Source organism: Halichoerus grypus, chromosome 12, assembly GCF_964656455.1.
Source record: "Halichoerus grypus chromosome 12, mHalGry1.hap1.1, whole genome shotgun sequence".
NCBI classification, from domain to species: domain Eukaryota; kingdom Metazoa; phylum Chordata; class Mammalia; order Carnivora; family Phocidae; genus Halichoerus; species Halichoerus grypus.
This window is the reverse complement of record NC_135723.1, coordinates 94,160,382-94,173,073: the sequence shown is the minus strand read 5'-3', so window position 1 is coordinate 94,173,073 and position 12,692 is coordinate 94,160,382. Positions and strand designations below refer to the sequence as shown.

Sequence of the window (12,692 nt, the reverse complement as noted above, 5' to 3'; positions counted from 1 at the left end):
TCTATAGTGAAGGATCAAAGATTTATTTTTTAAATGTCCAGTTCTTTGCAATCTGATATTTTCTGCAAAATAACATGAAAACAAATTGCTAGAAAAGGGTTCATACATGCACTTGGAAGCTACTGCAATGTTTACTTTCCATTTCTATACTCATCTTACTGTAGACCTGAAACAGTCTGTCAACCATCTGTGGGCCATGCTTTGAGCAGCTCTGATCCAGGCCATTGATTCTCAGTTGAGAAGAGGTAGGGATCAATATCCCATCAACCCTGGGAGATTCTAATATATCTCCTCTTCCCCTGTGGTGATTGATTCATTGCCACTGAGATCCATTGTTACTGGTGCAAGCAGAAAAAAAGTAGAGAATCATTGATCCAATCTAAACCTTCAAAGATGGGGAAGCTAGCTACTTTCTGGAATCCTATGATGTTACACTGTTTGGTCTTAAACAAATTGATCTTGCAGGGCATGACCCTTGCCACTCCACGTTGCCTTGCTACCTTTGGATTGTCTGAATGTAATATTCACTGCTCAGTTGTAGCTCCCTGGTTAGGCCCAGCTACTGTCATCATGAGGCCAAGGGCATTTGGCTGTTTCCTAGTAGATTTTATATCAAACCCTCTACTGGATGAAAGTCTAAAGAAGGAAAAGAACAAATTGGTAGAAACTGCCTCTGAGTAGATTACAGGAAAGGCTTAGTTGTTTTAACTCTACAATAGAAAATATTCCAAAAGAGGTAAACAGATTCAGGAAAATCATAAGCTAGGAGAGAAAGCCCTACTCATGGCTACCATATAACAACAGGTAATGAACTAGGGATGGGATAATCAGAGAACATGCAAGTCCCTGAGCTATGGCTCTGCCATTCTTAGACTCCATTCCTTTTATCATAGTGCTGAAAACTGCTCTTATGCATTTTTTCATGACTATTCCTTTAGTCTTTTACCCATGGCATTGCTGTTCATCAGAAACACTCCAAAGGACAATCCACTAGCATCTTCAAGACACAGGAAGAATGTCTGTGTACCATACAAGTTAGTTCCATCCTGCAGAAAGAAAATTAAAAATAAACTTACCATCTAATAATCTAAACCCCAAATGTCTAGAAATGACTTAAGAAATCAATGTTAATCATGTGAGTAACTGACAGGGAACTCCTGGTCAAAGATGACACAGATAAATCTTTAACATATCAAGTCTAGATTTGGTTGATGTCAACCAAGTGAATTAGTATTCTCTTATTGAATTGAGCCAGTTATGACCATTTATCTAGTAGAAATGTGAGAGCTTGTGATATCTGTCAAAATGTGGGAGAACAAGAATTTTGAAACTGTAGTTCAAAAAATCTCTTCTCTCAAAGAGGCTTAACCTAACCCCATCTGCAAAAGCTCCATCAGGCCTTAATATGAATCAGACATCTTTCTAATGTGCAACTAGAGGGAGCTCTATTCAGGATATCTTGGTCTTCCAGGCTTTCTAAAGTCTAGACTTTATACAACTTGAGCTGACCATCTAAGATTTTGGAACAGTAGTTCTCAACCTGGGGCTGCATCCACTCCAATTAAAACAGAATCCCTGGGGGTGGAAGCAGGCATTGATATTTTGTTAAATTTCTCCAGGTGATTCCAATGAGTAGTCATGTTTGAAATCACTGCTCTAGAACAGCATTTCCTAAAATTTGGTGTGCACAGAAATGAGATATGAATCTTAGTTAAATGCAGATTCTAATTCAAAGGAAGAAGGAGCCCACATTTCTCACATGGTGATACACATTTGAGTAGCAAAGGTCTCAGGCTCCTTATCAAATAATTCCCAGATGAACTTCTCTGACTCAACACCTTTTCTGTCTTTCTGATAGGCATATGGTAGAGTAAAGAGCATGGGCTTTCCATTACACAGGCCAGGGGTTAGATCCTATCTCTGTTACTTCAAACTTTTTTTTAAACATTGGGCTATTTCTGAGCCTCAATTTCTTACCTGTTAAATGGAGTCAATTATGCTTAATTTTTTAGGGTTCTTTTGGTAAATAGAGATCATGTATTAAAAGAATCACTTAATAAATTATTCCAATGATCTCCTTTATCCAGAAACTAGTTCTGCTTAATCAGGAACAAGATCTGTAGGTAATATTGCTGAGCCTAGGAAGTAACTCTGATTTAGATTTTCACAGTCAAAGCAATATAAAAACTAAAACAAAAACAAAATCAAACAAAATAATAACAACACTCTATTTCTTTTATTCTTTCACTGCCCCAAACATTATTCGTACAGGAATGAGCAAGACAGTATTTTAGTTGCTATTTTAGCCTATTTTGCTGACAAACCTGGTATAAGTTGGTGATTTATAAAGGTCAACCTAAAATATATGGAGATAATAACCCACCTATTGTGCAGAGTCAATATTAGTAATGTTTTCTCCACAACTAGTTAGTTCAAAAGGAAAATGAAATGAAGAATAGTTGGCATTTATTGAGCACTTTCTATGTGGCTCTTCTAGAGACTCTATATGGATAAATCCCTTTAATTCCCATCACAGCCCTATGAGGGAAGTATATTCCCCTTGTTTTATAGATGAGAAACTGAAGACTCATAGAGGTAACTCACCCAGAACCACATAACTGGTGTGTGGAATTCAAACCTAAACAGCCTCACCCTAGAATCTCACTCTTAACTATTATTCTGTACTGCTAGGAGTTATCTTCAAGAATGAGGATTACCTTCAGTGCAGAGGGGCCCATCCTAAAAACTTACCCCATTGGGGGTTGTGTCCCTGGCAAACATGGACCAGGTCTTCCACTTCATATCATGCCGGTACTGTTGGTGCACCTGTTCTCCCAGACCATACACGTTAGCACTGGGCAGTCGGGTGGAGAGCTGCAGGAACTGATCGGCAAACAAGAGGGGTCCAATGCCTGAGTCCAGCCTAAACTCCAATGCAAAATGCGAGGACAAGTGGGCAAGTAGAGTGGAGAAGACACAACCTTTTAGAAAAGTGTCCCTTACATTTTAATGACTCATATCCCTTGCTTTAAGTGGCCCCATTTGCCGTCTGGTGATGTTTTCCCATGGACACCAAGAGATCAGGGCTTTTTCCCTTAGATACTCTACTACATGGCCAAAATACTATTATTACGTTATAATAGATGTTCCGTAAATAGTTACTGGTGGATATGTGGTTAGATGAATGGAGGAAAGGGAAAAATAAGGCGGAAAAAATGATCACACAGTAATAAAAATGAAAGAAAAAAGGACCCAGCCCAGTGCCTGGCCCATAATAATGCTTAGTAATAACCACAACAACAACAAAAGAAGAAGCAGGAGGAGGAGGAGGAAAGAGGAAGGCAGAAGAAAGTATACATTTGGAGAGTCTGGTCACCAACAGTGGGCTCAAAACCTTCAGGAGCATTGTTGCAATGCATGCACCTTTCCTTAGGCTTGCAGACCTCCCTCCCCCATGCCCTTCCTACTCAGATCCCCAGACAGGTTTTCAAAACTTACAGAACACGATTATTACTTCTTCTGATCACTTTGATGCTAAATGGCTGTTCAGAGACCATAATTTCATAGGTCAAGGGAGAAGCAGCATCTCCTTTGAAGGGTTGCACATGTTCATGAGGTACTTCGTACCTGTCCTTGCTCTGGTCAGTTAGCTGCCCAGGACATGAAGGGAAAGAAAGCCAAAATGAAAACTCCTCAGTATTTCCAAAATGGAAACCTCCCTACCAACAGCAGTGCTTCCCAATGACTAGGCTCATGGTACTGAACTTAGGCACTGATCCAAATGGCATGATGTCCAAGGTAGACATATCCATTATATTACCAAATTCAAATGTTTAACACTTGGACAGAAGTTAGTTTTTTGGTATAAATAGACATTGTAAGTCTACAGAGATGAACTAGCTCTAGAATTTTCAAAGCTGTGATCATTCTTTTTTCTTTTCCCTCCTGACTACTTTTCACATGGTATCAGGGACAAATAAATAAAAGCCAAATTTCACCAGTTGACTCTATAATCTATATTCAGGAAATTATCACACTGAAGGAAGCCTACAGACGCCTTCAACATATAGGTACTAAGTAAGAATAATGTCCATAGAGAAAAATGCCTCTGTTAGCAACATTGTCAATCTTGAAGTAACTGCAGCCATCAGGTAGAGAACAAGCACTTTTCAAAAATATTTTTAAAGAATAAACAAACCACAACCTTAAAGTGGAAACGATTGGACGTCTGGTATTCTGCTGTGAGAAGGACATTGTTGACATCATTTCCAAATAAGGATGGAGAAGGCAACCTTTTCAACTGGGCTGTGAATCCTAGTATGTAGAGGGAAAAAGGTTTATATAGCTGGCTGTGTAAACTCGCAAGAAGTAGCCATATTTATGTCAAAGGGGCTGTGAAAAGCCTTTATTTCTCAAAAGAAGGGAAGAGATAGATGTCTACCCATCATTTGTTACTTTGGGCCAGATTGTAAAGCCAGGCACTGTCACTACCTTACCCATGCTTCTCGCTTACAAAGTCAGCTTGAAACCTCCCCCAAAAGGCTTAATTCTCATTCCATCAGTCCATCAGCCATTCTGCATTAACCACATACCCTTTACACTCTTAGACATTGAGATACACACACACACACACACACACACACACACACCACACACATATATACGTTGTTCCTCCTCAGTTATTTTCATTTTACATTACAGGTGATCATATATGCTGATGCCATCTCCCATTTTCTGTGATAAGCCAGGTGAGAATTGAGACCGTATTACAAAAGACCATCAGGCCAAGACCCTTGGAGGGCAGCATGCCTCTTCCTTTATGCTAAGAGCTTCCCCAAAGTAGTCACCTTCTATTATCTCCCAGAATGTTCATTATTATCCTCTGCATCTTGGGGTGGGAGAAAGAAGAGGAGACATTTAGTCCATGAACACTGACATTGACTAGCTAACTTTCATAAAAATGTTTATGAAATTGGAATTGTTTCCATATCATCAAAATCACATCGTATTAGAGTTGTAAGTAGTCTCAGAGGTTACTAAGTTCAAATCCCTCTCTTTAAAAGTTAGAAACTTGGGGACCAAAGACATCATGATGTTTGTACAAGGTTACCAAGGGACATAAAGTAGAGCCAGGAATAGACCATGTGTCCTAACTCCCAAGACTGGATTTTTTTCCTTGATGCCAAAATAGATCCTAGCCCTGGCTGAAGAACAGTGCCCACCTTCTGTCATAGATGGTGGTGTGTGATACTCTGCAGGCCACTAAGGCTTTCCTCTGCAGCAAACAGAGGGTCTGGAGCCCCCGCCTCATTGTCTGGCTTACCTGCATTTGTTTTGACAAGGTCACCCTCCATTTGATAACCATGACTTTTAGAATAGTAGCACCAGGGCACACTTATGGTCCCCTGAGGTCTCCAGCAGCACCCACGCTGATCACATGTGGCCTGAAATAAGAGATTAGTCGAATAATTCCATTTATTTGTAGAACATTATTATTTATAAATATATTTTGAGCTTGTGGTATCATTAACCCCATTTTATGATATTTAGAGAAACTGTGCTTTATCCCAGTCAATGCACAGCTTGTACTCAAAACTAATTTTTCTGCCCTATGTCCTACCCTGTTATTGTTATTTTATAATAATATAGGGACTGCAATGCAGTCCCATATCTGCCATCACAATAAAACTGGTAACTTTATTTAAATATCCTAAACTACAATATAGTTATATCACCAGTAACTTAAAATTACAAATGCAGCTTCACTTATATTGGTCTGGGTATTTAAAAAAAAAAAAAAGGACTTTGCTTTATTCAGAAGCTTTGAAATCAGGTCAGTTTTGACTTTCAAATATGTCTATTATGTGTGTATGTGTGACGTATATGTGATAGATACATACATATATACGCAGTCTCTCAACTTCTCCCAAAGCAGAAAGTAATTGTTCCTTGAAACCCAAAGAAATTCTAATTTTTAGTTAAGAAAGGTGCCCGCTTTATATCACAATTAACAACAGAATCGAGTGGAGATTAAAATGAACACAATCCCTTTCTCACGTCAACTAATTTATTTGGGAGGGGCACCAGGGTAACTACAAAAAAGTACAAAGAAACCTCTTCCTCTTGAGTGTGGACTAGACCTAGTGACTTGTAACGAACAGAATAAAGCAAAAATAATGGGATGTTGCTTCTAAGATTAGAGTACAGAAAGATTATGTCTCCTGTCTGGCTTGCTCTCTATCCCTTGCTCTACTAGAGCCCATGGCAAGGGACTAAGGGAGGTCTCTGGCCAGTGGCCTTCCAGGAACTGAGACTCTCATCCAACAATCCTGGAGGATCTCGATCCTGCTGACAATCATACGAATGAGCCTAAAAGGGATCATGCACAGTCCCAGCAGACGCCTTGATTGCAGTTTTCTAAAATACTTTGAGCCAAAATATACAGCTATATCAAAGCCAGATTTGTGACCATAAAAATATGTGAGAAAATTATGTTTGTTGTGTTAAGCCATGAAGTTTTGGGATAATCTATCACAAAGCAATAAATAACTACTACATCCTACTACATATTTTAGAGATGAAGAACCTGAGACAGGCAGAAGTTCACAGAGGTGAAATGACGGGCCAAATGTTACTCAGTTAGCTATTGGGAAGGCAAGCACCAAAACTTAGTTCTCTTGCTATCCACTGTCTTTTTCCTATACTCTGGGTTGAGTTTCGGTTAAGCACATTTTCAGGAGGACACGGCCTTGCTTTGCAAATGATAAGACAAAAAAAAAAAAAAAAATGGCTTAGGTATATGAACAATTGGATCTAAACACATGCTTATTTTTATGTGAATACTAATTTAAGGATGGAAAACTGTGTCCATCTGTGGACGACATGGCTGTGGGATTGGGCTGCACTGGGAAATCCACTTCAATCAACAGGTTTCGGGGTTTTTTTCCTTTCAAAACCCACTCAGATAAAACCTCGGTACATCAGGCAAAGAGAAAGGTGCTAAAAAAGGTGTTAAACAGATGGTTTCTGCATACTGCTCAGAGCTTAATAATTTCTTCATTGAACTGGAAGGGGCAAAGATCAAAGAGTGGCCAAAGCAGCCAGAAAAGTGAATAGTCTCTGTTGGCCAACTTGAAAATACCAGTTCCTGCAGTGGCCCTAAGCAGTCACGAGGAGTGGAAAGAGAAGCGTGGTGCACATAAACAGGAGAATAAAAAGATGTGAAACCTAGGAAAATCGCTGTAGAGAAAAGCCGTACAAAATGATGATGTGAACAGGACTGAAGGTGCATGAAGAGAAGAATTGGACCCAAGACACAAATGTCCCTTTAAGTTCAGGTGAGAATTTAAATTTAAGAGGAATTGCTGAAATAATATAGCATGAGTAACTTCCAATACAGTATTAAAAACTCAGGGGAAAAAATCCTCAATACAAAAAAACTAAGGAAAGAAGACACGGATATGGGGATGGGGTGGGGGGCAGGTAGGGAGCAGCATATAACGAAACAGAACATATGGGAAACACAAAATGAGACCTTAGAAAAAAATTTATCACGTCAATTATCACATGTCATCTGCCAATACTTTAGAGGTCACTATTCTAAAATCGTGGGAAGCACAGAGTTTAGTAGAGCTCCTGGCTCATGCTCAGAAGGCATTGATTTAATGGACAGATTGACGGAGCACACTGCCTCATTTCACTGACAAAGATTTGATAGTCCGCAAGGAAACAAGACTTAGCGATCAAATCACAGAGTTTTTCAGGAGCAAAGCCAGAACTAGAACCTTGTACTGGGGCTCCCCTAACACTCTGCTGCCCAAGGGCTACACTACCAGTTCAAGGCACAGAGCATAAACTTAAGTGTGTACGCAGGACCTGATAGCTCACCGCTCCTCCTAGCACTGTATCACGGCTCTTAACTAATGCTGTGTAAACACAGAGTAATTTTGAAGGTGGGGACTCATAATGATCTTTGCAAAATGCAATTTGCTTGCTGATATTCATAAAACTTGACCCATTAAACACTTATTGATAAGAAAACGGAATTTGCAAAAATATATCACAAGCCAATAAGTAAATAATAATTACCGAGTATGTCTGCTATAAAATATGACAAAATTTTCTGAATAAGAAATATGGTAACTTCTCAAATATCATCATAAAGATCATCATTAGTACTATTGTTAACCATAGAAAGGACTTACTGTAAACTGTTCTCAGCTTACCTATTCTACAAGTTAGTTAGGACATGCAGGTTTATTTTAAGCATGTAAACCTGCTCTCCCTTGTTTATATAATACATTCTTTTATTACTATTATGTTCAGTCAGCCAACATACAATACATTCCAATCCTGACAATCAATGAGTTTAAAATTACTGTCTACCAGCTCTTTCCTGAGCTGGGTATCTGGAATTGACTAAATCTCTCTGCTCCCAGCCATCAATGGGATCTTTCAACTCTGGAGTTGTGGGTAAAAGGTTCTGGGATTGTGGGTAGAAGGCCTTACAAGGAAGTAGAAACTGATATGCTCTTTCAGAATGGATAGGTTTTGGATAAGTATAGAGAGTTGTCTCTAAAATCTGTATGGAAGAATGGCCTATGTGCAGCTTGAGAGGCACAAAGGTTAAATAGGGTCTAAGATGACAGACTGAGTATTTGAACTTGACCCAATAAACAGTGATGAAGGCTATAAGTACTCAAGCTGGGTAGCAATACAATGAAAGTAAGATGTTCAAGAGGGCAGTTTCAATCCTGTGTGTAATGGAACAGGCAGGGAGAGATGGAATTCAGAAGAGGCACTGGGAATCTGTGGGAATAAGCCACCTGTGAGGTGGTGAAGGGCCAGCACGACCATGGTGAGAAGGGAAATGAAGTGCTTATTCTGGGAAACATTGTTAAGGAAAATGTTTAAAATACATGAAATATTGGCCAAAGGGCTTGAAGGAAAGAGGCAGGCAAGAGTTCTGCTGTTTCTGCCACTGAGATGAGAAGCATAACAGAAGTACGAACAGAATCTGATGGTTGAGGAGGAAAAGCAGATTTGATGAGGAGTGACAAGTTGAGGCGAGGTGATCATGGGACACCCACGTGAGATGCCCTGCAACCAGCTGCAAGCCTAAAACTAAAGATCAGGCTAGAGATTTTGATAACTGAGTCATCCTTTTTTTTTTCCCTGAGACTCATGGAAGAGACTCTTGGAGCTCATTCTCTCCCAAGATGTCTCTCAAGAGTATTCCATGTGGCTTTACAGATTCATAGGATTCCCTCCCATTGTTAGGAGTTAAAAACAATGGGATCTACAACAAAGAATTATCTGAAGGGAAATTTATACTGTTAGTTCTTTATAAGTAACCTTGGAGGAGAGGAAGAGATAGGAGTGATAAAATGGTACAGCAATGGCCTCAACACTGGAACATTCCACTAGCCTGGTATCATATTCATAATTTCTTCCCACTTCTCTACTCCACACAGCCATCTATGTCTCTTTAACATGTACATTATATAAATATATCATTATCCATAGACTCAGCCTCTCAACAACAGTCTGGGACAGCATATAGCACACAGGATATTTAAAACATGCACCAAAATGCCTAAGATATACCTTCTATGAAAAAACAGGCCATTGAAAGTACTCCCAGTGCATTTCTCTCTGGCTGAGCTAAAGAGGAGCAGGCCAATGAATGAATGTCAAGGGTCATAAATTAATTCGGTTGGTACAACATATAAAAAAAAGGAAAGTTCAGGGCGCCTGGGTGTCTCAGTTGGTTAAGCGACTGCCTTCGGCTCAGGTCATGATCCTGGAGTCCCAGGATCGAGTCCCGCATCAGGTTCCCTGCTCAGCAGGGAGTCTGCTTCTCCCTCTGATCCTCCCCCCTCTCATGCTCTCTCTCTATCCAATTCTCTCTCTCAAATAAATAAATAAATAAATAAAAAAGGAAAGTTCATTTACTGAACTATAATCTTAATACCACAAAAATTATAAAAGGTCTTATAATAAAACCCCAAAGAAACATTACTGACGCAATAATGACATCTGAACTTCAATAGTCAATATCAAGATGGGGTGTTGTAGGAGAATGAACAGACTGAGGATGCATTAGTCTTCTAGCTGGGCTTCCGAGCAATGGGGTTCCTAGCACACTTTGACAGGGGCAAGTGAATGGGTGTGGATCAACTTTCTGCAAATCTACATCCTGCCAAACATCCTGCTTGGGTGCAGGATATCTAGACCAAACATTCTGCTTAGGTGCAATATATCTAGACCACAACTTCCCTTTCCTATCAACAAAGCAGCACATTAATGGTCCTCTCTCATCAAGCTCTAATTTACCTTACCTCCTCAGGCATTATCTTCTCTCTGACATCCACCCTGTATCTTGGCCATATGGGACCATTTGATACGTCATGTGTGTGCCCCACAATTTCCTCACCCATCACTTTGTTTACAGACCTCTTCTATTTTGAATTCACTACTCAGCTGGACTTCAGTTGATGATCAAGAAATACTGCTGTAAATACCCAGATGTCTGCACTATCTTTAATCTGGTATTTTTATCTTCTTCCTTCCAAAACATGGCTCTTAAAACTTTGTCCTTATTTTAACATTAACAAAAGAAAGAACAAGAATTATATGATCCTCTCAATAGATGCAGAAAAAGCATTTGACAAAGTACACCATCCTTTCTTGATCAAAACTCTTCAGAGTATAGGCATAGAGGGTACATACCTCAATATCATAAAAGCCATCTATGAAAAACCTACAGCGAATATCATTCTCAATGGGGAAAAACTGAGAGCTTTCCCCCTAAGGTCAGGAACGCGGCAGGGATGTCCACTATCACCACTGCTATTCAACATAGTATTGGAAGTCCTAGCCACAGCAATCAGACAACAAAAAGAAATCAAAGGCATCCAAATCGGCAAAGAAGAAGTCAAACTCTCACTCTTTGCAGATGATATGATACTTTATGTGGAAAATCCCAAAGACTCCACCCCAAAACTGCTAGAACTCATACAGGAATTCAGTCAAGTGGCAGGATATAAAATCAATGCACAGAAGTCAGTGGCATTCGTATACACCAACAACAAGACAGAAGAAAGAGAAATTAAGGAGTCGATCCCATTTACAATTGCATCCAAAACCATAAGATACCTAGGAATAAATCTAACCAAAGAGGCAAAGGATCTGTACTCAGGAAACTATAAAATACTCATGAAAGAAATTGAGGAAGACACAAAGAAATGGAAAAACGTTCCATGCTCATGGATTGGAAGAACAAATATTGTGAAGATGTCAATGCTACCTAGAGCAATCTACACATTCAATGCAATCCCCATCAAAATACCATCCACTTTTTTCAAAGAAATGGAACAAATAATCCTAAAATTTGTATGGAACCAGAAAAGACCCCGCATAGCCAGAGGAATGTTGAAAAAGAAAAGCAAAGCTGGCGGCATCACAATTCCGGACTTCAAGCTCTACTACAAAGCTGTCATCATCAAGACAGTATGGTACTGGCACAAAAACAGGCACATAGATCAATGGAACAGAATAAAGAGCCCAGAAATGGACCCTCAACTCTATGGTCAACTAATCTTTGATAAAGCAGGAAAGAATGTCCAATGCAAAAAAGACAGTCACTTCAACAAATGGTGTTGGGAAAATTGGACAGCCACATGCAGAAGAATGAAACTGGACCATTTCCTTACACCACACACAAAGATAGACTCCAAATGGTTGAAAGACCTCAATGTGAGACAGGAGTCCATCCAAATCCTAAAGGAGAACACAGGCAGCAACCTCTTCGACCTCAGCCGCAGCAACTTCTTCCCAGAAACATCGCCAAAGGCAAGGGAAGCAAGGGCCAAAATGAACTATTGGGACTTCCTCAAGATAAAAAGCTTTTGCAAAGCAAAGGAAACAGTCAACAAAACCAAAAGACAACTGACAGAATGGGAGAAGATATTTGCAAATGACATATCAGATAAAGGGCTAGTATCCAAAATCTATAAAGAACTCATCAAACTCAACACCAAAAGAACAAAGAATCCAATCAAGAAATGGGCAGAAGACATGAACAGACATTTTTCCAAAGAAGACATCCAAATGGGCAACAGACACATGAAAAAGTGCTCAATATCACTTGGCATCAGGGAAATCCAAATCAAAACTTCAATGAGATACCACCTCACACCAGTCAGAATGGCTAAAATTAACAAGTCAGGAAATGACAGATGTTGGCGGGGATGCGGAGAAAGGGGAACCCTCCTACAGTGTTGGTGGGAATGCAAGCTGGTGCAGCCACTCTGGAAAACAGTATGGAGGTTCCTCAAAAAGTTGAAAATAGAGCTACCATATGATCCAGCAATTGCACTACTGGGTATTTACCCCAAAGATACAAAAGTAGGGATCCGAAAGGGTACGTGCACCCCGATGTTTATAGCAGCAATGTCCACAATAGCCAAACTGTGGAAAGAGCCAAGATGTCCATCAACAGATGAATGGATAAAGAAGATGTGGTATATATATATAATGGAATATTATGCAGCCATCAAAAGGAATGAGATCTTGCCATTTGCAACGACGTGGATGGAACTGGAGGGTATTATGCTGAGCAAAATAAGTCAAACAGAGAAAGACATGTATCATATGACCTCACTGATATGAGGAATTCTTAATCTCAGGAA

General features: G+C 39.7%; 1 protein-coding gene across 1 annotated transcript in view; it reads right to left on the bottom strand.

Annotated features, from left to right (window-relative positions):
* The window catches only part of MGAM (maltase-glucoamylase), an 84,686-nt gene that overhangs the window by 57,213 nt on the left and 14,781 nt on the right, over positions 1-12,692 (bottom strand). Inside the window, exons 4-8 of the mRNA XM_036086589.2 lie at positions 5,324-5,444; positions 4,205-4,314; positions 3,499-3,650; positions 2,752-2,923; positions 947-1,046 (exon numbers count right to left, since the gene is read on the bottom strand). Of these exons, the coding sequence (XP_035942482.2) occupies positions 947-1,046; positions 2,752-2,923; positions 3,499-3,650; positions 4,205-4,314; positions 5,324-5,444 (655 nt within the window). The remainder of the gene's footprint in view (positions 1-946; positions 1,047-2,751; positions 2,924-3,498; positions 3,651-4,204; positions 4,315-5,323; positions 5,445-12,692) is intronic.